Here is a 13,991-nt window from a genome sequence, read left to right as displayed (position 1 = left end):
TTGCAAGCAGATCTGTGTTTGGGTTGGCTTTGTGGCTTCCAGTGAAATTAAAAAAAAAAAAAAAAAAATCAAGATCATGGTGTTGTTGATTGTTTAATTTGAGTGTCTCTGGTTCACTTAGTGTAACCTGTAGCGCGTTGTGAACTGCCCTTTGCTTCTCACTGAAGTCCTGTCCCCTCGCACCGTGGAGAGCACGTCCCCGAGAGCGTGAGACTGAGGTCCTGCCGCTGCCGCTGCTTACCAGTCTCTGCTGGTCCCTCCGTTGGCAGGTGGCGGCGACTCTGAATAACCTTGCAGTGCTTTACGGCAAGAGAGGGAAGTACAAAGAGGCCGAACCGCTGTGTAAGAGAGCGCTGGAGATCCGAGAGAAGGTGCGGGCAAAGACGTGCACTCAAGTATTTCAGGTTTTGTGTTTTGAGGAATGACCCCTGTCGTACGTTGTGACTGACCATTTCCTGGAAGAAACTCACCCAGTAAAGGCTGAGGCAGACAGCCCACAAAACGTAGCCGGACGAACCCACTCCGACTGGGGTTCAAAAGGAGTGAGAGGGTGTTCAGGGACACTGCGTGGTGCAGTCCCATAAGCGTCCGCCTCTTGGTTTTGGCTCAGGTCGTGATCTCGGGGTCGTGAGATCGAGCCCTGCATCGGGCTCTGTGCTCAGTCAGCTTGCGATTCTCTGCCCTTTCCGCTCGTGCGCACCCGTGCTGCTCTCTCGCTCTCAAAACAAATAAATAAATCTTTAAAAATAAATAAATAAATAAAAGGGCTGGGGATTGGGTTCAGTCTTTGTGCCTTGCCCACCTGATGTGGCCTAGAAATAACTGCAGGCGGAGGAGCCCCTAAAGACTGGACGTGGAGGGCATTTACCGTTTGATAGCGGGGCATGTACTTGTGGATAAGAAAAATACTGAAATTGAAAAATGAAGTCACCAAATATGCTTATGAAGCTTAAAAAAATGAAGTGATTTTCAGAACTGAAGTTTGGCTGAGAAGTACAGATTCCATCGCTGTCCTGGGTATTAGTCCTGCGGCTGCAGCCTGTGCTAATTAGGTGTTGGGGAAACGTGGCCTGGTAATCTCAGCAGGCAGGGGGCTCTGGTATCAGTCCAGGCCATGAATGACCAAGGGTAGTACTTTAAATTGATATTCCTGTGATGATTTACCAGTGATACTGCAAGGTCGTTTAATTTTTGGCCGTGTGGTGAAATTGGGAAAGGGCAACTAAAAGAGGCTCCTCATCAGATTACACAGGAGAACTTTTCTCATGCCACCATCTGCATGATACCTATGAATTAAAATGGTCAGATTTTAAAATGGCCTGGGGTAAAGTCGAAGAGAACATGGAAGTATCCAGTGGAGGATTATGAGCTCTGCTCCGTCATCTGCCAGCTTTATCCATGCGCAGCTGCTTTCGTTCACTCATTTAGTAATGCGTGCGGAGGGTTCTGGGTGGTGAGAGCTGGTGGGTGTGCTCCTTCCGTGGGGCTCGGCCGCACGGGCTTCGGGGTTAGAACTCTGGGAGTGCGCAGAGCAGGGGCTCCTGCAAGCCCAGGGTGTGCGGGTGCACCGGGGACGGCTTCCTGCAAGTGCTGAGTGTTGGAGCTGGTCTACGTAAGTCCCCCAAGCAGGGAGGGGAAGGGCGTGCAGAGAGGCATGGGCGGGCAGCAGGCCACACTGGGAACATGGGTGAGGGCATGAGGCTGAGAGAACGAATGGCTTTTTCAAGGTAGTAGGGAGGTGGGTTAGTATTTATTCATCTGTGAGTCAACACTTTTCTAGGTACTGGGGTTACAGTGGTGTAGGAGATAGAATTTGTACTGTTGTGGCTTACATTACATTACACTGGGCATTGCCAGACTACACAGGTAAGTAAGATAGTTTCGGGTGGTGATACTTGCAAAGAAAGAACAGCCAGGATGCCCGTGAGTTAACCTGGGTAGAGACGGGCTGAGACTCCCGTGAGCTGGATGGAAGGAGGTGTCCCCTCTGAGGGTTGAGCAGTTAGTGGGGGGTGTAGCTGGGGGGCCTGGGAGAAGGGCACCAGGCATGTGGGGTGGGAGCTCCAGGAGCCCTGAAGGTGGGGTATGAAATAGGAGGGCTGTGGTTTGGGGTGGGTGCAGAGGACCTTCAGGTCTTAGTGGGAAGGGATATGTGGGCTGAATCTCGAGAGCTAGAGATTCCTTTTGAAGGTTTGCATGCATAGGAGAGTCTGGTGCACTAGCTCGGGTCAGAAAGGGCTCTTCCAGAACTTGGGGGTCATACCAGTATAATCTTTATACAGCCATTTCCTAGTTTCAGGCCATGAGTTCTAATGGCACCTGTGCCAGCCCCTATGTGGGGTCACTGTAAGGATGAAAGGTTGAGAGTGTGTAGGGAAATCCGTACAGTCTCTTTACCCAACAAGAGTATGAGTTTTGGCTGTTTCTTTCTTTCTTTTCTTTTTCTTTCTTCTTTTTTTTTTTTTTTTAAGATTTTATTCATTTATTTGACAGAGAGCCCAAGTAGAGGAAACAGGGGTAGAGGCAGAGGGAGAAACAGGCTCCCCACGGAGCAGGGAGCCCAACATGGGGCTCCATCCCAAGACCTTGGGATCATGACCTGAGCTGAAGGCAGCCGCTTAATGACTGAGCCACCCAAGGTGCCCGTCTGTGTATACTGCGGGACTGTGTGCCTGGACGGTGGGCACAGCCACGGTTGTGTTGAGAAAGGGTCCTTCTCCTGGGGGGTGGAGAACGGACTGGATGGCACTAAAACAAATCGATGTTCCTAACACACCCGTTTTTGTTTGCAGGTTTTGGGAAAGGATCACCCCGACGTTGCCAAGCAGTTAAATAACTTGGCCTTACTGTGCCAGAATCAGGGCAAGTACGAGGAAGTAGAATATTATTATCAAAGAGCCCTGGAGATCTACCAAACAAAACTGGGGCCTGATGACCCCAATGTGGCCAAAACAAAAAATAACCTGGTATGTGGACAGTGGTGCCCTCTGTAGGTAGAGCCCCAAATGCTGGTTTTTTGATCTCTGAGCTTTGTGTCGTTTAACCTGTAGACAGGAATGTGTCTTCTCTACGAATGAAGTTACTAAGTACTTTATTTTATTTTAAGGCATCCTGCTATCTGAAGCAAGGAAAATTCAAGCAAGCAGAAACACTGTACAAAGAGATTCTCACTCGTGCACATGAAAGGGAGTTTGGCTCTGTAGATGGTAAGGACCCTGCTTTCGCTTCTGAGCAGACACGGTTAGCGTGCATTAAAAATGGTGATTCCCAGCCGGAACTCGGTAATACTCAAGTCACCGTCTCATTTTCAAGGTAGAATTTAATTGAATTTTAGAAATGATTTTGCCGATAGCACTTAGAGGAGAGGATATGACACAGTCGGAGTGTCATGGGCTCATTGATTCGTTCATCTGCCATCCAGTGGACACGGCGGGGTCACCAGGTACTCAGTGGGTTGCGTGCCTTGTGGTCAGGGGTGATAGGCCAGCTACCCCCCGTCTTTCTGCGTTGCCCTCTCCGGAGTCCAGGCTTTGCTCTTGCACAACTCAGAGCACTAACCCCAGAAAACCTCTCTGGAGGCATCGGTGCTCTCTGGATTTACTGTGATTCTGGTTCTCCCGGCGCCAGCAGGGACAGTAGCATCAGCACCACGTGGGACCTGTTGGAAATGCAAATGGTTGACCCCATGCCAGGCCTGCTGGGTTATTGGACTGTCTCAAAGAGCCAAGGCCTGTCTCCGTATTCCTCAAAGTGCTATGGGTATTTAATATACAGTTTTGGGGTAAATATTTTAAAAGATTTAAAATGTTTCATGCAACAGTTTTATTTGTGTGTTAAGTAAGGCATTTATTTCCCTCTGCGTCAGGTGTTCCATAAGGCGTTGGGAATGAGTGTTATTACTGGTGTGCAGGAAACCTGAGGCTGCACAGGGAAAGCGGTTTTGCTTAATAAATGTTTTCGTGTGTAGAGAGTTTCTAGAAACCACTTGGGAAAAGTCTTCGGAGTGTATTAGCTTTTTCCCCTCCTTCGCTAAGTGGAACAGTAGGTCCCTTTTACTCTCTGCACAGGAGGCCGCAGGCTCAGCGCAGGGGTCGTGGGCAGGGGCAGCAGCCCGCCTCCAGCTGCAGAGGCCGGTGCATTGTGTAGTGATTCCAGGGCATTTCCTTGATGCTTTTTAAAAAAAGCTCTGTTCTTGGGGGATACTTGTTTCCTTAAGATTTGCTGGCTTCTTTTCTAAAAACAAGCATAGAGTCCAGTTAAGTTCTAGTGAAAGCAGCTTTCCTGTGTTTGCCCTCCATACAGATGTCCCATGCAGGACACGAGGTGCAGATGTGTCCTGTTGCCGTCTGTGGGTGCCCTTCAGGCTCCCGGGCCTGCTGCTCATGGCGCGCCCACGCACCGGTGTCACTTGGGGTCCCTGCCTGTGTGCCCTTAGCTCGCTGCGGGCTGGCCGCCGTAGCGGTTTGCCTTGCTCAATAGCTCCGATTGCGCTCCGTGCTGTTCGTAGGCCTCAGGTACTGTTCGCTCTCCTAAAGCCGGTATTGGAATCGGGCTTCAGGTTTCTCCTGTGACGTGGCGAGTCCTGATCACACGAGGAGCCGTGGACTCGGCCTCCCGAGAGGCAATCTCAGTGTGGGAGCGTGTGTCATTTTCCCAACAGTCCGGGGAATTTCAGGAGTGAGGACGCGGTAGCTGAAGTGGCTTGTCCGAGGTCTGGTCGTCAGTGAGGATGGTGTGAGCTCCGGTTTCTTCCTCTGGAACTTGAGATCGGTGCTCGTGGTGGGAATCATGAAAGTTCACGCAGAGAGGGCACGTGAAAGTCACCCATGGTTCCAGCACCCGGATAACCTTCTGACATTTGTAGTGTCTTTCTGTGCTGGCTGATTTATGTGCGTAAGCCATACTTCACTTACAGTCATGTTTACTTCTTCCTTCATACTTGGACCTCAGGCATTTTCCTTATAAAGAAAATTTGTCAGAAACTTCGCTTTGAGCTTGCTTGTGCTCCGTGGTGTGGGCACGCTGGTCGGTAGAGACTTACGGAGTGTCATGGTTAAGGTTCTTGAAAGTTAAGACGACTTTGAGAATATTGATCAGTATCTTTCTCCACTCTGCTCCCAGCATCTTACCCTTCTCTTAGCCCCTGTTTAATGCTGGCGTTCGGAAGTTCGGAGGCCCCCCAGCGGTGTGTGAGCATTTTAGGGGCCCCGGCGTATTTGTCCACTTCCTTGACAGCTGCCTGCCCTGTGTGGGTACATGGGATTGTGAGTCTATGTGTGTGTGTTCACGGCGCTGCACATGGATGGCCATCTGCGTGTTTCTTCCGCCCTCATAGGCTCCACCATGAACTTCCTCTGTCCAGGTCCTAAAAAGTAGCGCCTAAGGAGGCTCACGTGAGAAACGAGAACTTGGCAGTCGCTGCAACTCGACAGCCTCTGCTTGTGGGCCCTGTCATGCTGCACTTTCATAGTACGGTATTTTTTCTCCCCTAGATGAAAATAAACCCATTTGGATGCACGCTGAAGAAAGAGAAGAATGCAAAGTAAGAATAAACTATTTTGAGAAGTTTACTAAATTGGTTATATTGTGTTTTAAGGTAAATATTCATTTGTTATGACTTAGGGAAAGCAAAAGGACGGGACATCTTTTGGAGAGTATGGCGGCTGGTACAAAGCCTGCAAAGTTGATAGGTACGTCTTTTTTTTCTTTATAAAAAATTGTATTTATTTTGTGGGGCGCCTGGGTGGCTCAGTTGGTAAAGCAACTACCTTCAGCTCAAGTCATGATCCTGGAGCCGAGAGACCTTGCTTGGCAGGGAGTCCTCTCTGACCCTCCCCCTTCTCAGGCTGGCTCGCTCTCATTTTTTCTCTCTCAAAGAAGTAAATCTGGAAAAAAACATTTTTTTTAATATATTTTAGATTAGATAGAGCAAGAGCAAGCAAGCAAGCAGTGGGAGGGGCAGACAAGGAGGGAAGGACAGGCAGACCCCATGCTGAGCACAGAGCCTGACACGGGGCTCAGTCTCATGACCCCGAGCTGATGACCTGAGCTGAAATCAGGAGTTGGACACTCAGCCGACTGAGCCGCCCAGGCGCCCCAATAGGTATGTCCTTTGAACTAAACTGTCCTGGAAGGTGCTTGTGCTTTAAGATCACCTTGTAAATGACTGAACACGGAAAGGTCCTTCGGGTGGTACGTGTGCACAGTGTCCCACGTTCACAGATTCCAGTCAGGAAACCCATAAATTCGTAACGAGGTCATGTACCTACACACAGCTCACTGCGATGTTGGTGAAATTCAGCTTCTGTCCAGTACCACGGCTCTGCTGCCATAGCGCAGGAGGAGGAGGTAACGAAGTAGGAAGCCAGTGTGCAGGGTGGCCTCGGAGCAGACTCTGGAGACAGCCGCATTCTGCAGGACTCCGCAGTCGCGTGTCTGGCACGTGGCAGACCCCCCTTCTCCTGTCCTCGCAGCCCTTGGCACCTCTGGGGACTGTGTGGCTGCAGGGGGCAGGGTGAGACCCTCCCCTGCTGCCCTGTGAGCCTGTGCTGCCCGCACCTCTGTTTTGTCTCCCGACTGGAACACCTTCCTGGCAGATTTTTCCCTCTCATAACTGTGACTTCCCCTAGAAGACCAGTCTGGCGGTCATCTGTTCCCGGAAAGTTCTCTGAACCCTCTTCTGGGTTCCCCATAGCACTTACCATAAGAACCAAAATTTATAGGCTTTGTATTTTCCACTGCTACGTAAATGTCTCAGAGACCTGGGGTATAGCTTCTTTATTTCGGTGCCGTAAGCGCTTGTTATGAACAAAGAGAACTGTGGAAGGACGCGTGTATGCGAAAAGCACACCTAGGTGTATTTTTAGGTTTATTTCTAGCTTTTTCTAAGATTGCTGTGAGGAGTGCGGCAGCGCCACATCCCTGTGCACACTGTTCGCTCTTCCCGTGTGCGGCGCTCGCCCGCCTCCGACCCTTTGCACTCGCGCTGCTTCCCTTCTGCTTGTGGACAGGAGGGAGGTGTATAGCAGCGCCACACACCGGGTCCTCTTTACTGCCCGGCGACAGAGCAGCTCTGCTCCGGGCCAGGCATGGTGGTCCTCAGACAGAGCCAGCACACACGCTTCTGTTGACGGGGCTGGCGGATGGTGAGAGCGGCTGTGGCCTGCAAAGAGCACATGAGCGTGTCGTGCTGGCTGCGGGGCTCAGCACAGCGGGCCCTGGCCCTGGCCCTGCGGAGGGCTCCACGGGAGTGTCGGGGGCAGCCCCACTGCTGAAAAGTAGGCAGGTGGTCCTTTGGGAGAGAAGAACTTTTCAGAGGGACACCTGGGTGGCTCAGTTAGTTAAGTATCCAGCTCTTGATCTCAGGGTCTTGAGTTCAAGTTCTGAGTTGGGCTCCATGCTGGGCGTGGAGCCTGCTTCAAAGAAGAAAAAACAAACTTATGGAAATTTATAGTTTAAAAAAGTACTGTAGAAATTTAAAAAGTACTTCTCACAAACTTGTTTGTTAGTGCTTTAGATTTTGTGCGGTTAATAGTAGTTCTAAAACTTGTATTTACGAAGTCTGTGTATCTTATGCTTTCTTACAGTCCAACTGTTACAACTACTTTGAAAAACCTTGGGGCACTTTACAGACGTCAAGGCAAGTTTGAAGCTGCAGAGACATTGGAAGAAGCTGCCATGAGGTCCCGTAAACAGGTCAGTGACCTGCCTTCTGTTCTTAACTCACCTGTTGGGCCTTTGAGTGTAATGACTCTCTTTTATATGTCTTGTCAAAGGCTTGATTTAGAAATAGAAAATATTTTAGCTTGTGCAAGGAAAGTTATATTGTTTAAAAGGCTTAACTGTGATACCAAAAGCACAAGCCGCAAAAGAAAAACTCGATCAGTTAGATTCACCACCATGAATTAGAAATGTTGGTGCACTTAGGACACAGGAAAGTGAAGACCCCCACAGAAATGGGTGGGAGCATTTGCAGGTCACATCTGCTGAGGACCCAGTACCCAGAATGTGTAAGACAGAAGGATCTCCTAGTTTAGAAGTGAGCGACGGAGCTGGATAGTCATTTCTTTGCTGACGGCACACGAATGCCCACAAGCGTGTGAAGAGATACTCTGCGTCCCTCGTCAGCAGGGACGTGCACATCCGACCGCTTCACAGCCGCCGCGGCGGGGACGGCGTGAGTCCAGAGCAGACAGGAAGTAGCAGGTGTGAGGGCAGGACGGAGCGGCGGGAGCCCCCGTGCGCCGCCAGTGGGGTGGGGTGTCGTGGGGTGTCGTGGGCTTGTGCGGTCACTGCGCACTCAGCGGTCCGCTGCGAGGTCGGACTTGGGCTGAGGTGCCGTCTGTGGAAGCTCGGGAACGGCGTGCTTGCTGCCCTGTGACCGGGAGGCTGCCGGGTAACCAGTGAATGCGTTACTCTGTGCGCGCGCGTGCGTGGCAGCGGATGAGGCTACCTAAAGGGGGGTTTGGTTTCGGTTTGTCTTCGGAGGATCGGAGAGGCAGGTGTGAGTTTTTCCCCTTCCTTAGTGGTATGTGTGTCGGTCGTTGTGTGCTTGTTCATGGCCAGTTCTGTCTGAGATTAGAATAGCCCATATATGCCCGAGAGATTTTTTTCTCTCTAAAGAATCTGTGCAGAGTGATGAGAGCAGACCCGGTAGCAACGCTGTCTCCGCCCGTGCCCCTTTCTTCAGGTCTGTCACCCTTCAGGGGTCCTCTGGCTCTGGAGGGCTGCGTGGGGGGAGAGCGCCCTGTGCCGTCGGCAGCCTCCTGGGACCTGGCTGTGTGCGGGCCCTGCTAGGGAGGCCGGGTGGCGTAGGCCGTCCTGGTGCCCATCCTGGCCCGGGAGTGTGCCCACCACTCATCTTCAGGAGTCTTGCCAGTAATCCGGGCTTCGTTCTCAGGTGCCGGGATAGTGTGTATCAAATGAGCCAAGTCTGGGGTCATGAGTTGCAGGAATTTAAAGGAAGGGGTTGGCCATGCTTTACCGGGAGTGCTGCCCTCGTGCCGGCTGCGGGGCCACGGTCTGCCTTACTGTCAGAGTCACAGCGGCACGGCGTCTGCTTGACGTGTGTGCCTTTTGGGGAGGAAACTGTGAAAGTTGGTACAGGTGTCACATTTGCAGGAGCTGCTGGGGTTAAAATCCCACTTAGAATAGGGAACGTGTTGCGTCTGGGTCTTTTGAACTGAAATGCACGCGGAGAACAGTCTTGGCCATGTTCGTGGTGCGGGAATGTTTTAGCCCAAGTGTGCGCGGGGCCCTCCCTGCCGAAATGAGGCGCGGGCTTGCTGCTCTCCTCACTCCCAGGTGGGAGTGTGTCCCAGCATCCCACCGTGAGGCCCGGCAAGCAGAGAAGTGGAGGGAATTGCACGCTGCACGCCTGCCTCCCCGGGCCTGTCGTGGGTGTTCGCGGCCCTCGGGCACAGCCCCCCACTGCTCTGTCCTCCAGGCCTGTCCTGGGCGCAGCATTTCAGACTTGTGTGCATCACTGCGTTCCCTTGTGAATACTTAAGTGTGCAGATCACTCACGGGGGCCCAGTATTTGCTTTTTTTTTTTTTTTAAAGATTTTATTTATCAGAGGGGGGGGAGAGCGAGCACAGGCAGACAGAGAGGCAGGCAGAGGCAGAGGGAGAAGCAGGCTCCCTGCTGAGCAAGAAGCCCGATGTGGGACTCGATCCCAGGACGCTGGGATCATGACCTGAGCCGAAGGCAACCGCTTAACCAACTGAGCCACCCAGGCGCCCCCCCCCTTTTTTTTTTTTTTTAATTTGAGGTAAGCTTTGTGAAGAGTGAAATGTCTTAAGTGTATATTTCTGAGAATCACTCTTCTGTGTGTAAGTGCTGTTTCTGGGTTGTTTCTTCCCCGGGAGAAGCTCAGCTGTCCTAGAGTCCTTCGTCAAGCTTCCTTCTAACGGCTCCAACCCTCCCCCTTGCCTGGCTCACAGGGTCTTGACAATGTTCACAAACAGAGAGTAGCCGAAGTGCTGAATGACCCTGAGAACATGGAGAAGCGGAGAAGCCGGGAGAGTCTGAACGTGGACGTGGTCAAGTACGAGAGCGGCCCTGACGGAGGGGAGGAAGTGAGTATGAGCGTAGAGTGGAACGGGGTAAGTACAGTACACAGCCGCCGGCCGGTCGCCGGGAGGCCGCCTGGCCCAGGCGCCCAGCAGGACTGCTGTCCTGCAGTTTCCTCTGGCTCACATGCTAGACACTGTCCTTTCCTCAAATTAAGTATGAATTAAGCTTTTTGTGAGTGCTTACCTTCTGCTAATAACGAAGTCTGTTACTTGTTTGAAGTGGTCATTTTCTTCTCCGTAGGGACCCATGAAAGCTGTTTGGCTTCACTTTGAGCGCTGAAATGCTGATTGAGTGTCCTGGTTACTTAGAGCCACAGTCCGTAACCTGGTTTTATTTTAATATTAGGGTTAATGTGGCAGAAAACTAACTTGCTTTTTTCACTTACCCATTTTCGTTGCTAACTCCAGTGCTCCTAATGTCACTGACCAGTGCTGTAGGTGTGTGAGAATTGCTTTAAATTCCTTAAGGGGAGGCCCTGTTTCAGACAGAGCCAGCCTCCGGATGAGCGCGGTGGGGGCGGCCGCTCTTCCCGGCCCCCCTCGGTGCTGACCGCCGTGTTCCCGCTGAGGGTCCCGTGGCTCATCTGCCTGCACAGTCCTCTGCTAGAGGTTTTCGGATCCAGAACACGTGCCCGGGTTTGGAACATGTCGCTCCTAGCCAAGCTCTACCTCTGGGTTTCGCTCCTTCGCTCTCGTGGAGGTTCTCGCCACGGCTGTTTGCCCAGTGGTCGCCAAAGAGTGTGTGGCCTCCCGGACACTGTTTCTAGCAGATGTTGGTCACACGGGGCAATGCTTTTGTATGTTGAGCTGGCGTCTTTGGAATTTTGCTTTTACCAGGGAGAGTTGAATGCAGGATTAGGTGCCCCATCAAAAGGTTGTATTATTTTTCTTTGAAGTTGCAGTAGATGCAGTTTGGTTAGGTAATTTTGCAGATGTTTTGCCAAATAGTAATCTTGGGCTTTCCTATACTCTTATCTTTTTGAAGGTATTTATTTGGGGGATTTTCTGTAGATGGAGTGGTTTGGTAAGGATACAATATTTTCTACATAATATTAGAGACCACAATTTTAGGGAGAGCGTCTTTGACTGTCTTTATCTGGCAGCTGCCTTGCTTTGGTGTTTCTGTGCCAAGACAACCAATCAGCATCTGCTTTTCCATTCCGCCAGTGGGCAGTAGTCTAACACATCAACGGCGGTGGCCAGGCCCCCTCTCTCCTGCGTCTGGCCACACTGTGTACTGTACTGCCCCTGTGATTCCTGTCGCCCTGCATGCCTCGCGTAGAGGGTCACATCCCTTCCCTGGTCTGCAGACGCCAGGCTGCAGGTTTTGGTTCTCTTGAATGAAGTTCTGGAGGAACTTTTTCTTGAGACAGTATTTCTAGGTCAATCCTGTTGTGCAGTCCCGTCATAAAATAATTTACAGTGCAGAGTTCTGTCTGAGACTCGGGTGAGGGAAAGCTGGTTTCCGCCCAGTGTGCAGGGCTGGTAGGCGGCTTCCTGTGGGCTTCCCGTGGGGCCTGCTGCCGGAATCACGGATGCAGAGGGCAGAAGCCATCCTTCCTCTGAGTGCATTCTTGGCCCTGCTTCCATTTCACATTTTCTGTCTCGCTTTGGACATGCTCACTTAGCACACTCACGTGGGGGTGTGGACACCTTTTTACTTGACTCTTGGACACTGGAGGCTCTGTGTCTTCTCCAGAGGCCATCGCAGGGCTTATTGGGGGGGTGGTGGTGGTCCACGGGGTGAAAAAACATACATCCCAGATCTTAGGTCGTTCCGGACTTTCCTTGAGCCGCAGAAGGGGCCCTTTCTTCTCAGAGTCTGAGATCAAGCATCAGGTGACTCCGGAACTGCCTGGGGGTAGTGCCTGGGCTGCTGTGCTCACCGCTGGGCCCTGCAGCCCCTGCTCAGACCCGGCTCAGTCCCGTCTTCGCGGGAAGGCCTGGCTCGCAGGTTCTGAGGAGGTGGTGCTGAGCTCTCCCGACCTCAGGCCGGACTTTGATTTTCAGAGCGTACTGTGATGGTTTAAGAAGAGGTGATACAGGCAGTACGCACACCAGGACTTTTTTCAAGTCTGCCCGACAGAGGTGCAGATGTCTGCTGCTGAAGGAGCCCCGTGTGGATGCTGCCTTCAGCCTGGACGCCTGCACTGCGCCCCCATGTTAGACTTTGCCCCGGTGTGAGACTGAGCGACTCAGGCCCTCAGAGTGGGAGTCCGGCGTTCCCTGTGGTGATGAGGCATGTGGTTGAGAGCAGCGGCCACCCGCAGTCGTTTACCTGTGCACGGTTTGGGTGCCAGGCCGTCCAGACCAACTGGGAACGAACTGGGAGTTTAGGTGCCGAGGCTGGACCCATCTTCTGTAGTTTCGGATTTCAACCTGGTGTTCTCTGAAGGTGGCTTCACGGTTCTACTGGTGCGTGTTATTCTAGGAACTTGTCACACTTACAGTGAGAAAGTGCCACCTAGATTGTATCTTATATTGGGGTTCTGCATTAGATTTTAAGTTTTTAAAAAAGGATTTCGGTGCCCTTTAAAAAGTTAACTGCTGCCTCAGGGAGAAGCCTTCTGTTGCCATGTGGGGCAGGCGCTCCTGCAGCGCGGAGACGGCCGTCCCGTTCTGTTGGCATAGCCGTGTGCAGGAGCCCGTGTATGTGAGTGAGTGTGGTTGGTCCCAGTATTCAGAAATAACATGAAAATCAGAGGGCAGTGTGGGCCAAGGTCGGGCAGTCTAGGTTCTGATTGTGCCCTACAGCTGCCAGGAGTCTGGGTCCGCACAGAATCCCGTGCTGTTAAAATGCCGGAGAAGTAAGGTGACCGAATATACTGTAATCATTCATGTGACATTTCTGGATCAAGTTTTTAGGGAAGTGCAGTTCTGTTAAGTACATACCATTAAGATGGTGATTAAAGGACTGGAAAATGTAACTGCCTCACGCTTATTTTTGTATAAAGAACACAGAGCTGAAAGTCATTGTCAAGATAAGTCTGAGTTCTCTCTTCTGGTCCCGTCCCGTTAAAGATGCAAATGCTGTGTGCATAGGAATCCTATTTGGCCAGATTGGACTCCCTTTACTTTACCTGCTGTGCGTATGGCTGCCGTCCCCTCTGAGGGCTGTGGCCACGTGCCTGGAGTCGGGGCCCCTCGAATGCGTGGGCTTCCTGCGTGGCACCATTGTGCGGCTGTCCCACGAGGGCCCCAGGAAGCATCACATCCTCCGTTCCGTCTTCTCCACTCTGTTCTGTTTCTGACTTGCCAGTTCCCAGCAGGGCCCTTCCAGAGGAGCCCGCCCCTCCTGCACGCATGGGAGCACTTGTTTGCCCAAAGATACTGACTTCATGCCCAAGATGACTGAGGAATGGGATAGTACAGACTGTTAATTAGAAATAGAGTTAGTTTTAAAAATGGTATTAGGAAGGGGCGCCTTCCTAAGCATCAGTCGGTTGAGCGTCTGCCTTTGGCTGGGGTCGTGATCCTCGGGCCTGGGATCGAGCCCTACATGGGGCTCCCTGCTCCGTGGGGAGCCTGCTTCTCCCTCTGCCTGCCTCTCTGCCTCTGCTTGTGATCTCTGTCAAATAAATAAATAAAATCTTTTCTTTTACTAAATAAAATCTTTTGAAAAATTGTATTAGGAAAACAACAAGAATATAACAAAGAAAAAGAACAAAGAATTACTGCCTTTTGTTTCTTAGCTTATATGCTACAGTGTTCATTTCTGTTCAGAAACCCACTTCTTTGATATTAAGTATTCTTTCCTGGCAATACAGAGAAGTAGACTGTTTTTGAAAGAGTTAGAATGCGGGAGACCTCCCAACTCTCCAGCTTTTACTGAACAGAAATCCACCCGGGGTTGGGGTGGGCTTTGGGGTGGGCTTCTGCTGTTGCTCCCACTGGTTCTGGAGGGTGAGTGCGAGGAG

The 13,991-nt window shown here is 51.5% G+C and overlaps 1 protein-coding gene across 22 annotated transcripts in view; it reads left to right on the top strand.

The window, feature by feature from the left end:
• The window catches only part of KLC1 (kinesin light chain 1), a 56,478-nt gene that overhangs the window by 29,851 nt on the left and 12,636 nt on the right, over positions 1 to 13,991 (top strand). For 7 of the 22 annotated variants that reach the window (XM_082737457.1, XM_082737438.1, XM_082737444.1 and 4 more), the window contains exons 7-13: positions 270 to 371; positions 2,793 to 2,966; positions 3,107 to 3,206; positions 5,493 to 5,542; positions 5,623 to 5,690; positions 7,587 to 7,695; positions 9,943 to 10,077. In XM_082737457.1, the coding sequence (XP_082593583.1) occupies positions 270 to 371; positions 2,793 to 2,966; positions 3,107 to 3,206; positions 5,493 to 5,542; positions 5,623 to 5,690; positions 7,587 to 7,695; positions 9,943 to 10,077 (738 nt within the window). Of the gene's footprint in view, positions 1 to 269; positions 372 to 2,792; positions 2,967 to 3,106; positions 3,207 to 5,492; positions 5,543 to 5,622; positions 5,691 to 7,586; positions 7,696 to 9,942; positions 10,105 to 13,991 lie in introns of all 22 variants that reach the window. The other 15 variants (XM_082737453.1, XM_082737440.1, XM_082737456.1 and 12 more) reach the window with 3 other exon arrangements.

Source organism: Mustela nivalis (assembly GCF_964662115.1).
Source record: "Mustela nivalis genome assembly, chromosome: 6".
NCBI lineage: Eukaryota > Metazoa > Chordata > Mammalia > Carnivora > Mustelidae > Mustela > Mustela nivalis.
Note: the sequence above shows the minus strand (reverse complement) of the source record. Positions and strands in the feature narration are given on the sequence as shown.